This window comes from Nomia melanderi, chromosome 2 (genome assembly GCF_051020985.1).
Source record: "Nomia melanderi isolate GNS246 chromosome 2, iyNomMela1, whole genome shotgun sequence".
NCBI classification, from domain to species: Eukaryota; Metazoa; Arthropoda; class Insecta; order Hymenoptera; family Halictidae; genus Nomia; species Nomia melanderi.
Window position 1 is genome coordinate 15,397,973 of NC_135000.1, and position 17,999 is coordinate 15,415,971.

The following is a 17,999-nucleotide window of genomic DNA, read 5'->3' on the forward strand; positions in this document are numbered from 1 at the left end:
CAGATGTGTGTATATTGTATCGAATAAACACAGTGCAGTTATGTTGATAAAACAATAGTGTTTCATTCAGTTTGCATAATATAAATCCTTACGTAAATGCTGGTGTGAAAAGAAAGAGATTGAAATTTATAATATTGTTGAATATTAAAATACGTGTGAAATTTTAATAGAATAATCACTTTATCTGATATGTAGAGCGTAATGACGTATCCTGGCAATAATTTTTTCTTCAGACTTTTCTATAGTCTGCAATTACTTTGATCAAGTGGAATTAATTCTTGCGTTGATGTTGTTTTTTAATTATAATTTTATTAGTTATAATTATAATTGCAATTTTTAAATATCAAAATTTATTATTTTGTTTATGAATAATTAACGATAAAAAATTGAATAAATATAAAGAATATATTATTTTGGAGAATCTGTTGGAATATTAAAGATTATATTTTAATGTCTGTACCACATTTAATGTTAGTTTTTAATATCTTCTTTATAAATGTAGTATAAAAATTGAAATTTATTCTTATTACTCTATTAAAACATTTTTGAGAAACATTTAATAATACAATAAATAATGTAGTATCTAGAATATTTATTGTAGGATGAATGGTTTGTTGTGCGTGCGTAGGGGCGACCAGCTCGTATTGCGACAGACCGGCGCCGGGATGTTTGGAAAATAGTGTGACTGCGTTTAGAAAATCTCGAGTGGCTGAAAGAATGCGAGGAAGAGTGTCTGGAACGGAGCGACTGAACTGTGAGAAAAGCGTGTACGTGACTGCGTGAATTTTGACTATGAACGAAAGATGCGAGTGAGAAGGGTGCAAGGGTGAGAAAGACAGAGCGAATGGGGGTGTGTGTTAAAAGCGAGTGGGAATACGCGCGTGAAGGACATTTTGGTGAGAGACAGCGGAGAAGAACATTTTTGTGCGTGATGGAGAGTCGTGTGTTGGCCTTCGTGGCATTAAGTTGTATTTTTACGTGTTGTCCATATTGTTTCCTAATTCTCTTTTTACTGAAGATCCACCTTTTCAATATCTATAATAATAGTAGCCCCACTATAAATTGGGGGCTCGTCCGGGATTAGTATAAACTTGGGGGCTCATCCGGGATTACTATAATAAAGTTATAAATATGTATAGTGTTTATGTGCTTGTAATATTCCTTATACAATAAATATGATACAACGTAACATGTAATAGTTTTACATGCATTTCAAAATATTTTACCTACTTACTTGATAATATAAATAGAATATTTCAACTTCGGTTTGAAATTGAGTGTTTAAATTTTTATCATTATATATTAAAAAATAATGAATATACATAATTGAATACTCACAAGAACATGTCGTCACTATTAGCAACATATTGCCAAAATTTACTCTTCACTAATTTTTGTTTATTGATTCAATCATGCTCTAAAATTTAGAGTCTAAATATATAGGGTTTCATAGCACACAGGAAATATAAGGGTTGACTTAGCATTTGAAAGAAAAAATAATATATTTATATTAAATATAATAAATAATGAATAGAAAAAATGTAATGAATTTAATAAATAGAATACAATATATAACAAATTTAATAAAACCAGAAATATTTTTGTTTAAGCGTTCAACATCACCTTTCTTTCGAACTGGAATATCTATGTAATTCCTAATCTTTTCACGTGTGTCATTCCACGGAACGTCTCGGTCAAAATCTGTGATTTTGAATCATTCAGATATATACAGGGTGTTCATTAAATTGATATACAACAATTCGTCTTGACAATAAGCTGCAAGACTATAAAAGAAAAAAATTTGCAGGGCCATTTATAAAAACAAAAGTAATATTAATTTTATAGAAAATAATTATATATATTTAATAGCTTGTATTTTATTTGTGGTTCTGGAAACGATTGTGTGACTGTGACACATTCATATTTTACATGTCCTCCGATTCTAATGTGTTGTTTAAATGTATTATTGTAGGATGAGTGGTTCGGTATGCGTGCGTGCGTGCAGGTGATCGGGTCATGTTGCGACGAACCGGCGCCGGTATGTTTGAGAAATAGAGTGACTGCGTTTAGAAAATCTTGAGTAGCTGGAAGAATGCGAGGAAGAATGTTTCGAACTGAGTGACTGGATCGTGAGAAAAGCGTGTACGTGACCGCGTGAATTTTGGCTATAGACAAAAGGCGCAAGTGGAAGAAAGAAAGAACGAATGGGATGTGCTTTAAAAGCAAGTGGGAATGCGTGGGCGCAAGACTTTTGGCGTGTGATTAGCAAGCGAGCGGTTGGGTGCGTGTTTCAAGTGAGACTCTTGTGCGAGATTTCGAGGAGAAACCTTTGTGTGCGATTAGCGAGCTAACGGTTGGGTACGCGTTTGGAGAGAGAATTAATAGCAAGCGCGTAGATGTCAGTCATAATATGTTTAATATTATAACCAGCGAAAGTGTTAATAGAGAATCAATCTTCCTGTTACTCAAAGACTCATCCCTACAAATTTGGGAACTTGTTCGGGATTAAAGTATCCTACAAAATTGAAGACTCGTCCGGGATTTTATCCTACATTTTTAAATATATTATTTTGTGTTCAATAACAGTATAATTTATTAAAAATTATAATTAATTAAACACCTACCATGTAGATTGTTATTTTTATAAATTGAACCTTTCGTTGTCAATAACAACCTATTACTTTAATAAAATCATCATTAAAGTCGTCATGTAAAGCAGTTATTAAATATACATTATGTAGCTAATGTTATATAACTCTTCAGAAGTACATCACTGAAGTCATAAGCGATGTGAAACAGTTATTCAACATATAACTTTTATAGTCAAATTAATACAAACCTTCAGAAATCGATTATTAAAGTCAGACGTGATGCAAAGCAGTTATTAAATATAAATTATATAACTGAAATAATATAACTCAAAAAAGCTGTAAGTTAATGCACGCTCTGTATACAATTACAGTCCGACTGTATTCTCTCGTTCATTCGCTGTGTCGAAAGTAGCGCACCAATCAAAGTACAGATTCTAGAAATATCATCCACCCCGAGAATACTTCCCTACGGCGATGTGTAATTCACACGCAGTTAAATATTCGCGGAGTCCTTTTTCTATCGATATTACGAGATATTGCGGCAACAATACGCGCGATATCGGTCGTATTCATCGCGCCATCCTGCTCCGAGGGGATGTTTTATTGGCACGGTCGTAATAAATATCGACGATTCCTTCTTTCCCTTTTTTGTTCTTCTTCTTTTTGGGCGGGTGCGGAGTATGGAAATTTATAGATCATAAAGAACAAACATTTAAGAAACAATATTTTCAGGAAAAGTCTAAGAGAAAGTTATGTTTTAAATCATGGAAACTGTTTCAGTTTCAATGATTTTAGGGAGTATCGCGTTGACCAGAGTAAAGTGTCGGAATTTTCAGTGTGATATGGTGGTTGTTCACTTTTAAATGTGGGAAACTTTATTGAAGAATGTATTGCACATTTTGTTCTGTTACTTTCTGTAGGCCAGTAATTTATAGGGCAGCTGTATAATGTACTCCCAAATTACTGTAGCTGTTAATATTCGTAGAAAATCTGGACATGTGTATTTTGCAGACATCCATAGAATTAAAACTATTGTTACTATATTATAAAATTAGTGATATTAAAAGAAACGTTAATATCATACTCTCCCAAAGAAAAAGATAGCACACGTGTGCTATTTTTAATTTTTCACACTATAATTATGGCACAGAGAAGATGCAAATAATACATAAAGACTACCGTCTACTAATATGTAAACATAACTTTTATCGACTTTTCTTGAACAAATTCTCTTAGTAAAAATACAAATACCCAAATGAATGTAGACAAAATGGTACCACGTGTGAAAAATATTCCATATTATATAAATTTAAAGTAGACAAATATGAGAATGATGTACCTGTACCTGTGTTTAACAATGCGAGGCACCTTCGTAGTTCTCAATTATTTCTATCATCCTTTTTGGTAAGGATTTATACAATACTTCAATGGAAGATTGTGATAAATTTTTCCATTACTCTTTTCTAGAAATTTTTAAATCATTTAAATTTTCAAATTGTCGACTTTCTGCGTAGACAGCTTTTGATTATAATCCCTAACAGTTCTCAATTATATTAAGGTCCGGGGAGCACGCCGGCCATTTCAAAACAGAAATTCTCTCCGTTAAAAAATATTCATGAATAATTTTTGCTGCTTCTATGGCAGCATTACCTTGCTGGAACACAAATTTTGTACCTCCAATACATTGTGCATACTCATCAACATGGCTTTAATTAATCTCAAATAACTTGTACTATTCATTTTTCCTTGTATAAAATTAATATCCGTTTTCCCTTTGTAACATATTGTCCAAATCATTATTCTACCTCCTTTCATTTGTCGTCTAGATTTTGTTAATTATCCTTTTCGAATGTCATGATAATAGTATGCACTACTATCTAGACGACCCAGAAAAAACCGTTTCTCATTTGTAAAGATTACATTACTCCAAGTTTTCCTCCAGTGTACATGTTTTTTCACAAATTCAAGACGTGCTTCCTTATGCTTCTTTGTTGGTTTATACTATTACTCGTTTTCAACACACGTCGAACATTTTGAACATTAGTATGTACACCAGCTTTGCAAGCAATTTCTCTTGCAGTGTATATATACTGCAAGAGATTGAAACATAAGCACCAATTATTACTAAAACTTCAATGAAATGTGGTTTCTTATTGTCTAAATACATAATTCTCTTTTTGTTCATTAGTTCAAGCAGCTTTTTAAGATAATACTTTGTAGAATTAATGTTTTCATTAGGTGGCTGAAGCTCATAATAGTATATTCCCTTATAATGATTACCATGTACATAGTATGAATTTCTTCCTGTCATATTGTTGTAAATGAATTCTTTGTAGTTACTTATAACAATTTATTTTAAATATGCCTTGTTATTATAATATAAATAGTTAAACTGAAAAATTACTGTCATTTTTTAATGAAAGAATTTTGTATTTGCTGTAGCTATTCTTTATAAATTGTTTATAACAGGAAAGAGTATTTTCGTTTCGAAATTGATTTATATTTGAAATTGATATTAAATTCCAATAGTAGTTTTCCGAATATTGTAGTACTATATTTATCGAAATAACGCTTTTCCATTACATCTTCCATTACTTGATGAGAAATAAATTCCACTATATTGCATGAGTTAAAATCTAAATATTAATGTTTTCATGTAAAATAAAGTACTTTATAATTCAGATCAATAAAATAATTCAGATCAGCTGACATAAAATATATTATTCATAAATGAGAGATATTTCAAATAAAAATAAATTTTTAAATTAACTATTCCATTTAATCTAATTACTGAAATTAACCATTTATATAAAACTAATTATTTCATAATTTAATTCAATTAGATCAACTACTTAGTAGCTCTGGCGTTAACGCAATGCATGCAGTCCATTTTATTAATTTCAATTTGTATCAATTGTATTTAGCTCATTTATTTATTATTTAATATGTTTTCGGGATCGCCCAGTGCAAATAGAAATAATTATAATCATTCATAAGAAGAATCAAACTTCCTATTTTAATGTAAAATATCAATGAAATAAATATAAACATTAATTTATTACTAATTGACGATACACGAAAAAGCTACTACTATGTTTCCAGCATACAGTGTATCAACATCAGATTTGTGGAATGATCCAATTTGACTTATATTAATTTTTATCAACATTATTTAGCAAACGTGTGTGTCCATTTTGATTGGCGCAATTACTCATGATATGTAAATATTAGTGTATATAACATTTATTTATTTCAAGATTTGTTTCAAATAAAACTTGTGGTGAAGATTTCAAACTTAATGGTATAGATATGAATAACGTACGTTTCTTTGATATTATATCATATTGATATTATAGCAATATTATACATATATTCTAATTGTCTACTTTTAAATCTGTAATTTTCAAAGTCTAAATGAAAGAATATCAATTTCTCTAAAAACAATAGAACAAACTGTACAGTAAACATCCATAAATCTAGTATTTTGGTCTTCCGGAGCCAGTTGGCGCTGATCTGCAAAAGGGACGCAACCCTCATTTCACTTGTTTCGCCGGTATCTCATAAGAAAGAACAAAAGAATATGAAGTGTCGTTTCATATTACCAGTTGACCAGTCACGAGTTAATTCGTGTTTTCATGCTCAAACGTTATTGACCGAGTTAATTCGTGTTTGCACTTGCATTGGCTACTTCAATTTTTGAAACGCAAGACAATATAAAATATTGCAAAAGCAAAATATTCAAAGTTATATAAAATATATGTCGATAATTTTATTTCAATTAACTATGTATAAATAAAGTATATTGAAGTTTATTTAGATTGCCTCACTTTTATATTTAATTACGGAATAGTAACTGGTGACATGGGATAGTTTTTGCGTGAAATTTTCGGTCAACAATATATTGGTAATCTACCAAGACGAATTTTGAATTCATTTCTCAAATTTCTTGACGAAGGATCACTTCATTCAGCATTTACCATCAATCTTTACCATTCTAATCCTGTCAATCTACAGGTGTCGTGACAATACGCATCCATGCCGTTCCTATTCGTCGTCTTTCCCTGTACCACGCTGCTTTATTGGTCTGGCCGTTAATAAATACCTATAATTCTCGTTTTTCGGGTAGCACGCGTATGCTTGCACAACAATCACCGTTCAAAACTAGTTCAAGGGGGCGGGCACGCTTTATTACGGCAAGCGAAAGGATGCTGCACGGTAAATAAATCCGACTCATCGACGGAAAATCTACGGGGCGTGGTAGTAGCGGCAGTGTGCAACGGCGTAGGAACGATGCGTCGCATCGTTGCTAAAACCAAGAGCCGCATTGCAGTGGGTGTCGGATGAAACGGGTCTCCCGTTGCAATCGAGTGTGTCCTTGCAGTCGATGTAAATTGTAACGCTGCGTCCTAATAACCGCCTGTATCCTTACTACAGCGAAATATTTCGACCTCGACCAGGGTTACTCCATACTTTCCGTGTTGACTTTTGGGTACTGTTTTTTGTTACCCTTTTTGTCTCGTGAGCGAACTCGGGATTTTTATGGAAATTTAAATATTGAAGAACATTAATAGAAAAATAAAATTACGACAGAAAATGATTGTTTTTATAAAAATATTATAAGTATTAATTCTTAACAAATATTATAAGTATTATCTGCATTCCGTATGGTTTTGCACTCCCAGACTTTTCATAAATGCAAAAAATTCGTAAGTATAGTAAGGAAAGGTTCAATTAACCTCTTCCCTTATGATTTATTTCTTACCTATAATCGATACAACCACTTTATCGATAATAATTTATTAGGAAAAGATAAAATTTTTATGCTTACTCTATGTATACGTTTACTCAAAAGATTAACGATTCATAACAAAAAATATCAATACTTACTTGATATTTAAAAAAAACTGAATAACACTTACATTTGTTAAATTCAGTTACAAATTTTCGTTACGAGTCTGACACGATATTGTAGGTAAAGCGGTTAAATAAGTGTTTGTATAGTTTTTACTAGACGTTATACTTAATAAATTGAATAAACTAAACGATTATAGTAGAATTTATTTACGTGTTGTATATAAAATGTCACTAGTAATGAAAGAAACGATAAAGTATTATAATTATTTGAATATACATAAAATTTATATAACTTTTAACAGTTATTGTACTTAATAGATTAGATGAATTAAATAATTATAATAGAACTTATTTACGTAGTTTATATAAGAAGTTATTAATACAGGAAGAAAAAATTAAAAGATATATTTATTTGAATTTATTTAAGATTCAAACATTGTTGTTGATTTCAAAATGCACAAAACTGAATAATGATTGTGGAAAGTATTTAGGTTCGATTATTGTCGGGTATTGATGAAAGTTTTGAATTACTCTTTATCTTCTTGATAATGCACTTAATGATGCACTGTTTCCAATAAATATATAACTGCATATGTATTTTTCATGATGATTAGTGTTATCCTCCTTAGTCATTGATGAATCATCTTTCAATTCTTACATTGTTACGGAATATTATACTGTTTATTATCTCAATAATTAAGATTTTGTTTCAATGATATCAAATAAAACTGTAAATTTAAATGTATATAATGTACAAAATTGTTAAAAATGATAGTTCTGAAACACTAATCTAATTCCACCTTCAACTCTGTACACTGTTTACAAAGAACTATTGTACTCACAATCTTGTTGCACTTACTTTTTTTGAAAACAAACACATCTTTATAAAAAGTCGTTTCATTTACGGAAGATTCAGATTTTCCAAGTTATTTTAAATAAACATGTCTTGTTTACAAACTAAAAGGAATGGTAAAACACGATCGTAATATTCCGAGGTAAAATCCGAGACCTCGGATAAGCGAGACCGCAGATAATTGCGACCTGGATAATCGAGTTCCTACTGTATATGCAAATCTTGTTCAAACAGTTTCCATAACGTAGGTAAAAAGTGAACAACGTTTGCAAGCGTCTTGCTTAAAGTGCAATATGAGAAACCAGGAGAACAATAAACCTTAATGAACGGTTACATAGAGGACTATTAACCAACCACAAAACCTTAGATATGCTGATAACGGACGTTCCATTAACCATTTACCGAACAATAACGAATAAAATTCACGGTAAAGATTTCTAGCTCAATTTAAAGAAAATTAATGTTATTCATTGCACATAGGTCGAAGTAAAAGATGTGTTTTATGTATTACAGTAGAATGACGATTATATTAACACTAGAACTGCCGTTAGTTTTCTTATTTTGCAATTATTGTTATTTTAAAATTATTTAATATCTAAAATGATTTTGAAAATAAATAGTTTCATATAACTAGTTAACTGCGTTTGACGAGTATACACGAAATTTTAAAGCTTGAAATGATACTAATTCTTTCAACGATGAATTCTTTATTTTTTCTGATAAACATGTAAAGCTTCTTTGCTTTGCTTTGGTTTTTCATTAAAATATATTCTAGGTGCATCCGTCCTGCACTTGACAAGTACATATTTCATTTTTTCAATCAAGTAATTAAGTGAATAATGTCATATTCATATTATATCAATATTATATCGTTAATATTACATTATTATAATAAGTGTAGATTTAACAGTGAAAATAAAATTTATTTTTCTACTAGCTTTTAGCTATCACAGCAATCACAAGGTAAAAACTAAATAAGAAATTAAATCTGACAAGTACTTTTGCAAAGAAAAACCATACAGCAATGATTTAACTTGTTAACTGTGGAATTTAGCCTGGAAAGTCTCTCATTTTGCGCGCAATAAAATAAACAAACGAAGTGTGTACTCGTCAAACGCAGGACGAACGCACCTAGGGTATATTTTCATGACAAACCAAAGCGAAACAAGGAAGAATTACACATTTACCTGAAAAAATAGTCAGTATCATTTCAAGTTTTAAAATGACGTGCATACTCGTCAAACGCAGTTAACTGGTTAAACGGAAAGGAGAATGTCGTCAAGCATATCCTCGTCCGTGAGATTTTTAAAACGGATAAGATAAAGATCTGTCTGCCACGATTTACGTTGCCGTTCTATAGTATTTGACAAACCTGATAATCCCGCTGATATTTGCAACACGTCAGACTTTCTCGTCTCATCGGCTGTCATTAGACAAGTCTTATTTCCCCGTCGTGCAGCGTTGTGCTTGTTATCGTGGTTCCAATGGCCGATATCCGCCTTCGATATTCGACCGTTCACCTTCCGCGTTTACGAAATAATGACGGAGGAAACGAGTTATGTGTCAACAGCCGGGGCAATCTCTCGTTGTACTCCGCGAAGGAAGATTCTTCCTTTTCTAAAGGTGACGGGAAAGGAAAGAATCTCATGGTCGCCCAGACGTTTTTAAATGAAACGGCACCTGTTCCGTTGCTTCTCGTCCTTGAAATTTGCGGAGGGTTCCTGGTGGAACTCTTCTTGCTGACGAGGGTCATTATTCGTTCTTCGGTACAGTTAGTTCCGTGAAACGATAGACCAAAGGTAAATATTTAAATGGATAGATGACTAGGTGTCTATTTCAGTTGCTAAATGTACACAATGGCGGACAAAGGATAGTTTAAACGGTAAATGATAAGGAAAGAACGATAGAGGACTGTGGTGGAAATTGGACAATTTTGGATCTAGCTGGCAACGAAAGCTTTTTGTAGCACATCATTTTCCATGCTTTAACACTAAAACTACCGAGCAATTAGAGTGAATTAATTAATTTTTATAAAAAAATTATTCAGAATATTATGTAACTTTTTATACAAATTAGAAGAATACGTTCCGTGAGATTCGAAGGGTGTCCTAACTTTGTATCCTAAATTATAACACTGTTTACACGGTATTGTTTATACACGACATCAGTTTAGGTGATTCGAATTTAATGACATCGAATAAAATTTAATTTTGTTTCCTGAAATGTTATTATTACTTGTTGGTATGCTAAGTGAAACATGTATTTATAAAATTTATACCAGCTTTTCTTTTCAATATTTTGTTTAATACTTATTACATCTTCTCTCAATGATAATAATTCGCATATGATTTATTAAGCAAACAGCAAAGTTTGTTGAGCAAATACTTGAGGCTAATTAAACATATCATTCTTCCATTATAATATATAAATTCTTATTTGCATTATTTTTTCATACACGAAATGCTTTAAATCTTCCTTTGTGTATTCCATTTGACACGGAAAAGCATTATTTTACTTATAAAATTAGCACTTTATTTTTTATGTTTGTTCTTTTAATTCTACGATATGGTTCATGTTTATTATATACTTTTTAGATTTCGTAATTAAAATCTCGTATCTGTTCCCATTTTCTTTAAAACATTAACATATTTTTTCTATTCATAATTGTAACATGAAATGTTTAGAATCTGTGAATGTGACATCATTTTCATTCGTTTCGTATCATACGTATTGTTATTTAGAATTGAATTGCAGTTAAATGAAGCATTGATTTGTTTGAAACGTTAGTATTTGACACCATCTAGGTATGATTAAGCTAATCGTACTTGTAGCTTTGAAATTTTATTTAATACTTGAATTAATGTTTTTTTTAGTGATTTCGAGCCATCAATATGGAAGTAATGAATGTATTTGAATGTAATGGACATAAAGATTTTGTATTCTAAACTAAAATTTAGCTATTTGATTAGTTGAATTTTTTTTCTTTGGACGACTTCATATAAATAATGTTTCATTATATATTTTCTTATTAACTTATACATATAAATTGTAAGACTCGCCTAAGTACATGCTGCGTATCTCGTACGAAATTCGATATAACAGAATTGAATAAATAAACAGAGTGTATTTTAAAGAAACAGAAGTAGAAAAGCTTCCATTGGAATATTTCTATTTCTTAATTGTTAAATACAAAATGTCATAAAAAGTTAAAACAAGATATGACCAAACGGAAGAGAGGCTAGGGTATATTTGTATTCAACGCTAGCACTGGGGGATTAAATATGTATACGCGTGCATTAATGTAGCTGCATTTTAATTCGTGTAATTTTTAATACATAATTAAGAAGAGAATAAAAACATTAATGGTTACGATAATTGTTGTTAATAATGAATGAATGTATATAATACTTATACAGTTGAATATACTAAATATTCTCTACTTAAGAAATATGTATGTCGCAGTGTATATGCGGTTTATCTTGCGTGATAAAATTAATTAAATATTTATGTTATGTAAGTATATTATATCTAAATTGATAAAATTGAAATCAATTAAAATTTTCTTCATGAGAAAAATTATTACGTATTTAGACTGTGTGATGAACATATTTCAGTAAAATAAATAAATATGAATCCTATTGATAAATTAATAGTATCTGCGATAAAATTGTAGTCATTTTGTTTACAATGTTACATCTTTCTCAATTCTTCGAATTACTACCTGGGATTTGCTAAATAATATATTTCTAATATCAATCTATTAAAACACCTAACAATACATTTTCAATTTATGACATTTTCAGTGAGACAATTTTTTTACAGGTGACAGTGCCGTCAGAAAAGGATTTTTACGAGAAAATACCAGCATCCATGGAAGACACGTGCTTAGAATTGACCCCGAATTCCACGATAAATCGACGACTCGTAGTTCGAGTTTGCAGGAAGAAGGAATTCTGTCAAAACCATAGCTGCGTAAGGAAGTGTTGTCCAGAAGATCAAGCTTTTGACAGTAAGAATCGGTGTAGTAAAAACTCCTCCATAACGACGCAGGCTTTTTACAACGAGGTTTTCACTTTCACGAATCAAACCTGGAACAATACAGGTCGGTGTTACGATAAAAAATTTAATCAACTTTTTTTTTAGGTATTCAGCTGTTGTTGAAAATAGATTGCACTTTCTTACCATTATTTTACGATTCAATGAAGCACATCTGTTGTGAATAAAGGCAATTTTTCAATTTTATGCAATGGTTACTACTGATGTTATGAATATTACTTTCCTACCATGATCTAGTTACTTAAAAAATTATTTGAGATGTTTAATTAAAAGCTTTGATTTCATAATACGTATAACTGATAGAAAAGTTCGATTTACTCTAATAGTAAGTTTAATCAATAAAAGAGTTGAGTTTTATTTGAATAGTAAATGTAATTTATAAAGGAGCACGGTTTTAATTTAATAGTAAATTCAATCAATAAGGCATTCATTGTTTCCTTGTATAAAAGATTACCAATTGTACACATCATCTACATTAAAATACTAGTCTTTTCTATTTAATTTATTTATTACCAACTGATAAAAGAGCTGTTGATATAAATATACCTACGTATGTGCGTAGAATTTTTTTTATATCAATTCCTTGATGAAATTAGCAATGCGATATAATCTAATTTTCAGGAAACGGTCTGCTAATCGGTCGTAGCTGTAAAAATTACGCATATAAGGCATCCTTAAACGAAACGTACATAACATCGGAAGGATATGTTGTGTATAATAGTTATATTTTACATAAACATGACGAGTACTGCCTGGATATGTTTATCGACGGATTTCAACCATTGCTATGTTTTCCCGAAAATACACCTGATTACCCTAAGATCAGGTAAAAAGCTACATTATATTATTATCCCCTTCTCAGTTTATCTGCACCTAAAACAATTGATCACACGTTTGTCTCACTAATATTTTAAAACTAATTAAAAAAATTAAATTAAATAATTGTAAATAGAGCTATAAACGAAAACTTACTTAAAATTAACTAAATTTAACCCCTTTGCACTTGAGGGCTCCATAGCAGAGCTATTTAAAATTTGTCATTACAAACTGTAAAATTTTGTCATTAGATGTATTATCGATTATAAATATTATAACACAGTAAAATACTTCTATGACTCTTCTTTTCATGCCTGTATCATTTGTTTATATATTAATATGCTTTCTCTATTAAAATTACGTCCAGTTGCTGGTAATGTCAATGAGAAAAAGCTTCGAGTGCAAAGGGTTAATATTATTTCGATGAATGCATAAATTTCTAACTTGATTTTTGTTCAACTCTATTTTTTTACTTTCCAAATAATAATCGTTACGGTTGTCAGAATTTTATTACTGAATTCTGATATTGTACAGTGCGAACACGCATATGGCAACAGTGCAAGCTGTCTTTTTTTAACATCGATATCGGCCGTCAAAAAAGTAAAATGTAATCACACCGTTTCCACCAAATCGCAGAATTCGCGCGGCCAACTATAAATATCTTTCAAATTTATTTCTTTTTCTGTGCTGTGTAAGCATTTCACATTCCAGTAATTTTCGTTCATCGTTGAGAAGAGTGTGGCACATTCATTTAACCAAGATTTAAAAAATGATCTTCATTAATATCTGCGTTCTGTATATTCTGGTGGAAAGCTTTGTGAAAATAGGGGCCTAGTTCAATTAAATGCATTTAATGTTTAATTAGTGGAAATTTTCATATTCGTAAAGTAAGAACTTCACGAAGCAAAAAATTATTTTTAAAAGTAAAGATTAATATTGTTTCGCTCCATGTTGATTTGAACACTTTTTAAAATGGATTTTGAGGATTTTGTTCTTAATAAAACATAATATAGTGCATATGAAAATTAGGAATTTTTTATTGTCCATTTTTATAAAATCATGAAAACATGGTAGACATAAATTTTTATTTCGAAATATATTTGTAACAGTAAGTTGATTTCTTAATTTATACTTACTATAATAATATCTCTGAATTTTAATTTCCACCTATTAAAAAATAAGTTTTGATTTATGCCAATAAAATTTTTTAAGATTAAAAAATACGCTTGATGATGTTGAAAATTAGTAATATCTAAAAGCATCTATTAATAAATTATTGTTCATTAAAGAAATTTTAAATTAGCAAAATGATTACTTCAACTCCCTTAGCATCGCGTATACTGCATCATATTTCATTTGGAATAGAATCCCCGACGTAGATGTCAAGAAATGATCGATTTGGCGAGGAATGACCCTACTATACTTATTTTTTGGAACGAGAAACTATTTATTATCTACCGCAAGAAGACGTGACGAAAATATTTACTAACCATGGCTTTACGTAACAGAGCATGGAATTGTTGGCTTTTAATAACTTTGTTCCAAAAACGCGTGAAATCTGTTCGAGTAACTTAGAGGCAGCAATCCAATAAATCTCCATCCTAGCAACAAATCTGCAACCTATTGGAAGTTGATTCTTATATTAAAATACTCGCATGAAAAAATTATTTTTCTGTTACATTTACTTATAACTGGTTCTATCGGGACAACCAGTTTTGATAGTGTGTGGATGTGTAATGTTTTCATTACTATATTTACAAGGGAACCTTTTCAACCAGCGCACGCCAAATTTGATAAAACTTATGCGAAACATAGTTCTCAAAAAAATATTTGACAGGTATTTTTTCTTAACAACCAACATCCACTTAGAAGAGGTGAAAATACCTGTCAAAGTTTAGGATAGAAAGTATATTTTTTATAATATTTCTGATACTAGTTCTAATTTCGTTCTAATTTTCTTTTATTTTATTAGTAAATTATATGGCTTTGCTCTTCGCATGAAAAATAAAAATGAAATTGTAACCGATCCGAAAACAGTCGACTTATCGCGTCTTCGGCGAGCATCAATCCGCGCGCTTGAAACTTTTAAGTCGATGAATGACCACCATTTATTGCCCCTCAAAACGTTTGTTTGGCTTTACAAAGTTTAAACAAGTAAAACCAGTTGAGATACCAGACATCCAATGGAAACTCGACCCAAAACTTTCGCATTTGTTGGCCTCGCCTCTACAGAATGTGGACGATGACGTGAACGTTGGCATTTGAGTTATTTGGAATTATTTTCTGGCTTTTGTTTTTCAATTCATCGTGTTTATCGAGAACCTTGCTGTCTCATTTTTACCTTTTCTTAACGAAGCCGCTTATTGGCCGAATCGGTTAAACCAATTTTCTGAGATTTTAAGAACTTTATTGTTAAATCGCTTAATTTACTTTTAACTTTTTATATTTAAAATAAGTTTCTTTATTATTGGGTTTATTATTTGCATTGTCAAGTATCAGGTACAGCTCAAATATTTTTTAATTGATTGCATTACAAATTTCGAATTCTCATTTCGAAATTTCGAGGGTTTCGCTTTATAGTGTTGACTTTTTTACAAGACTGTCAGATTGTAATCTTGATCACCTAAATTAATAAGGTTTTAGGCTTTTTTAGCCATCAATAATGCGGTATTTTATGTTTCTCTTATTTTTAAGAATAAACAAATCTTGTTTTAAAGTAATTATAATGTAAAGACAAATTATTTCTAGATAACGGAGAAGAATATATGTTAGATTACAAACAGTTTTGTTTATCTTCATTTTTAAAAATAAAAGAAACTCTCCGGTTTCAAACAGTATTCATAAGCAGTATGGAGGATTTAGAGGCCTTCGATGCTGTGCAACTATTCAAACTAGAATTCAGCATTTTTCGCGATGATGGATATTGTACTTGTATCACTGTCAGATAGCCAAATCGTTTACTGGGAACGTGGACATTGTGGACGTTCATGCATCTTCGAACGGAGGGATAAACATCAATGGTACAAGTCCATTTGTTTGATGAGTGCACGAGAACAACGAAGTGCTACAATCGTCTACTATATGCATTCACCTACTCTTTTTTCTATTCGCTGTGACTGTCTAATTAAAGGAGCATTTTATACTCTAAAGAACCTTCACTCGAGACTTTATAATTTTACGTTTCCAACCAAGTATAAAATAAAATTACCTTTATGAAAGTTTATAAATCTTAAGTGAAAAAGCAAATGATACAATTTATAGCTAATTACAATAAAAATGATTTTGTTTTATTACGTGTTGTTATATAGTGTATTAACAAAGGGAAATTAGTATTTAATGATCTATTAACACTTGTTATTACATTTCACTTAAGGGGCGTTCTATTTTGTAAGAAATTATTATGAGATATTATGATGTTTTGTTTTATGAAAGTTTATAAATTTAAAGCTTATAAATGTAAAGTTTATAAATGGAACAGAAACAAGAATTGATAATGATTTACAATATAAAAGTTGCTATTTTATTATATGCCACTGTAGTATTTATTTTTCATATAATGTGTTAGTAAATAGAAATTTGTATTCATTGTCCTATTAATTTATTCAGATAGATTTTTTTAAGTAGATATATACCTATTTCTTGTCATATACTGATTCCGAAAATAGTGAAAAACATTGTTTGATGTACAGACATCAAATTTCAATGGTTTTTAGACTGCGCACACGCTGCACAGTGTTCTCATGCGTAATGCATGTTTCATCTGCTATTACGCATGTATGGGTTCATTAGTCCAGTGTTTATCGGTCACTCCCACATCACTGACACTTCGTGACTCCGTTTCATTAGCACGTAATAGCAAGAATTGGAAATTATTGTATACATAGTTTCCTTATTGCGATTCTGTACGTACTCAAATTTACATGTAATACGCATTATTGCAGTAGCTACTAGATGAAGATTTTGAAATCGAAAACCTAACATATCATCTACCGACGTTTATTTAGTACTAAGATTACCGAACAGTTAAATTGACTTTTTGAAATTCCTCTATGGAAACTCCAAGATTGTTTTTATTGAGATTTTAATTCATTTACAATTCAGTTTGTGTACTGCTAAATCAATTTCTTTAATAATTGCTTAGAAAAACAGATGTTATCTTTTTAATGATTGCAAACACAAGAAATCAGGAATGGGTCATTTTGACCCGTCTAGTAGTTTTAGTGTTAGTCGTTTTCTAAAAACTAAAGATTAACATCTAAGGGTTCCTTACATATCTATCTACGTAACTTTATTAATTACTGTACCATTTAAAAAATATTAAACAATATTAAGTATTAAATTTTCTCAGAACAGATTATTTGTTTAAGGTATATTAAGTAACGATGAGGTATTTCAATTATTTTTACATATAATGATATTAAACTATTTGAAATTTAGCTGGTACGAAATGTGTTAACAAATTTTGTAGTGACCATTTCAGCGTCTGTTATGTTCCACACCTCAAAACTTAGCAGATTCCGTTTTTTTTGTATCATAGATTTTACTATGCAAAATATCTGAAACATTAATATTTTTGTAAAAGTATTAAACAAGAATTGATGTTCTTTTCATATCTGCATGTTTGATAATATTCGATAAGGTACTGTAATTTATAGATTACAACTGATAATACCAATTATTTTCATACTATTCACCTATAGATGATGATTCTCTTTTTAGCGACTTTCGCCTTAAACTGCGCAGAAAAATAAAATTCACCTTCCGCAAGTAAATTTCAAAATTTTAATGTTTGCAGAGAAATTTAATATAATCCGTTTTATCAGTGGCTC

The 17,999-nt window shown here is 30.5% G+C and overlaps 1 protein-coding gene across 20 annotated transcripts in view; it reads left to right on the forward strand.

Annotated features, from left to right (window-relative positions):
* Positions 1-17,999, forward strand: part of LOC116431129 (G-protein coupled receptor Mth2) — a 61,154-nt gene that overhangs the window by 20,964 nt on the left and 22,191 nt on the right. For all 20 annotated transcript variants that reach the window (XM_031986130.2, XM_031986129.2, XM_076374484.1 and 17 more), the window contains 2 exons: positions 12,121-12,400; positions 12,976-13,180. In XM_031986130.2, coding sequence (XP_031841990.1) covers positions 12,121-12,400; positions 12,976-13,180 — 485 coding nt within the window. The remainder of the gene's footprint in view (positions 1-12,120; positions 12,401-12,975; positions 13,181-17,999) is intronic.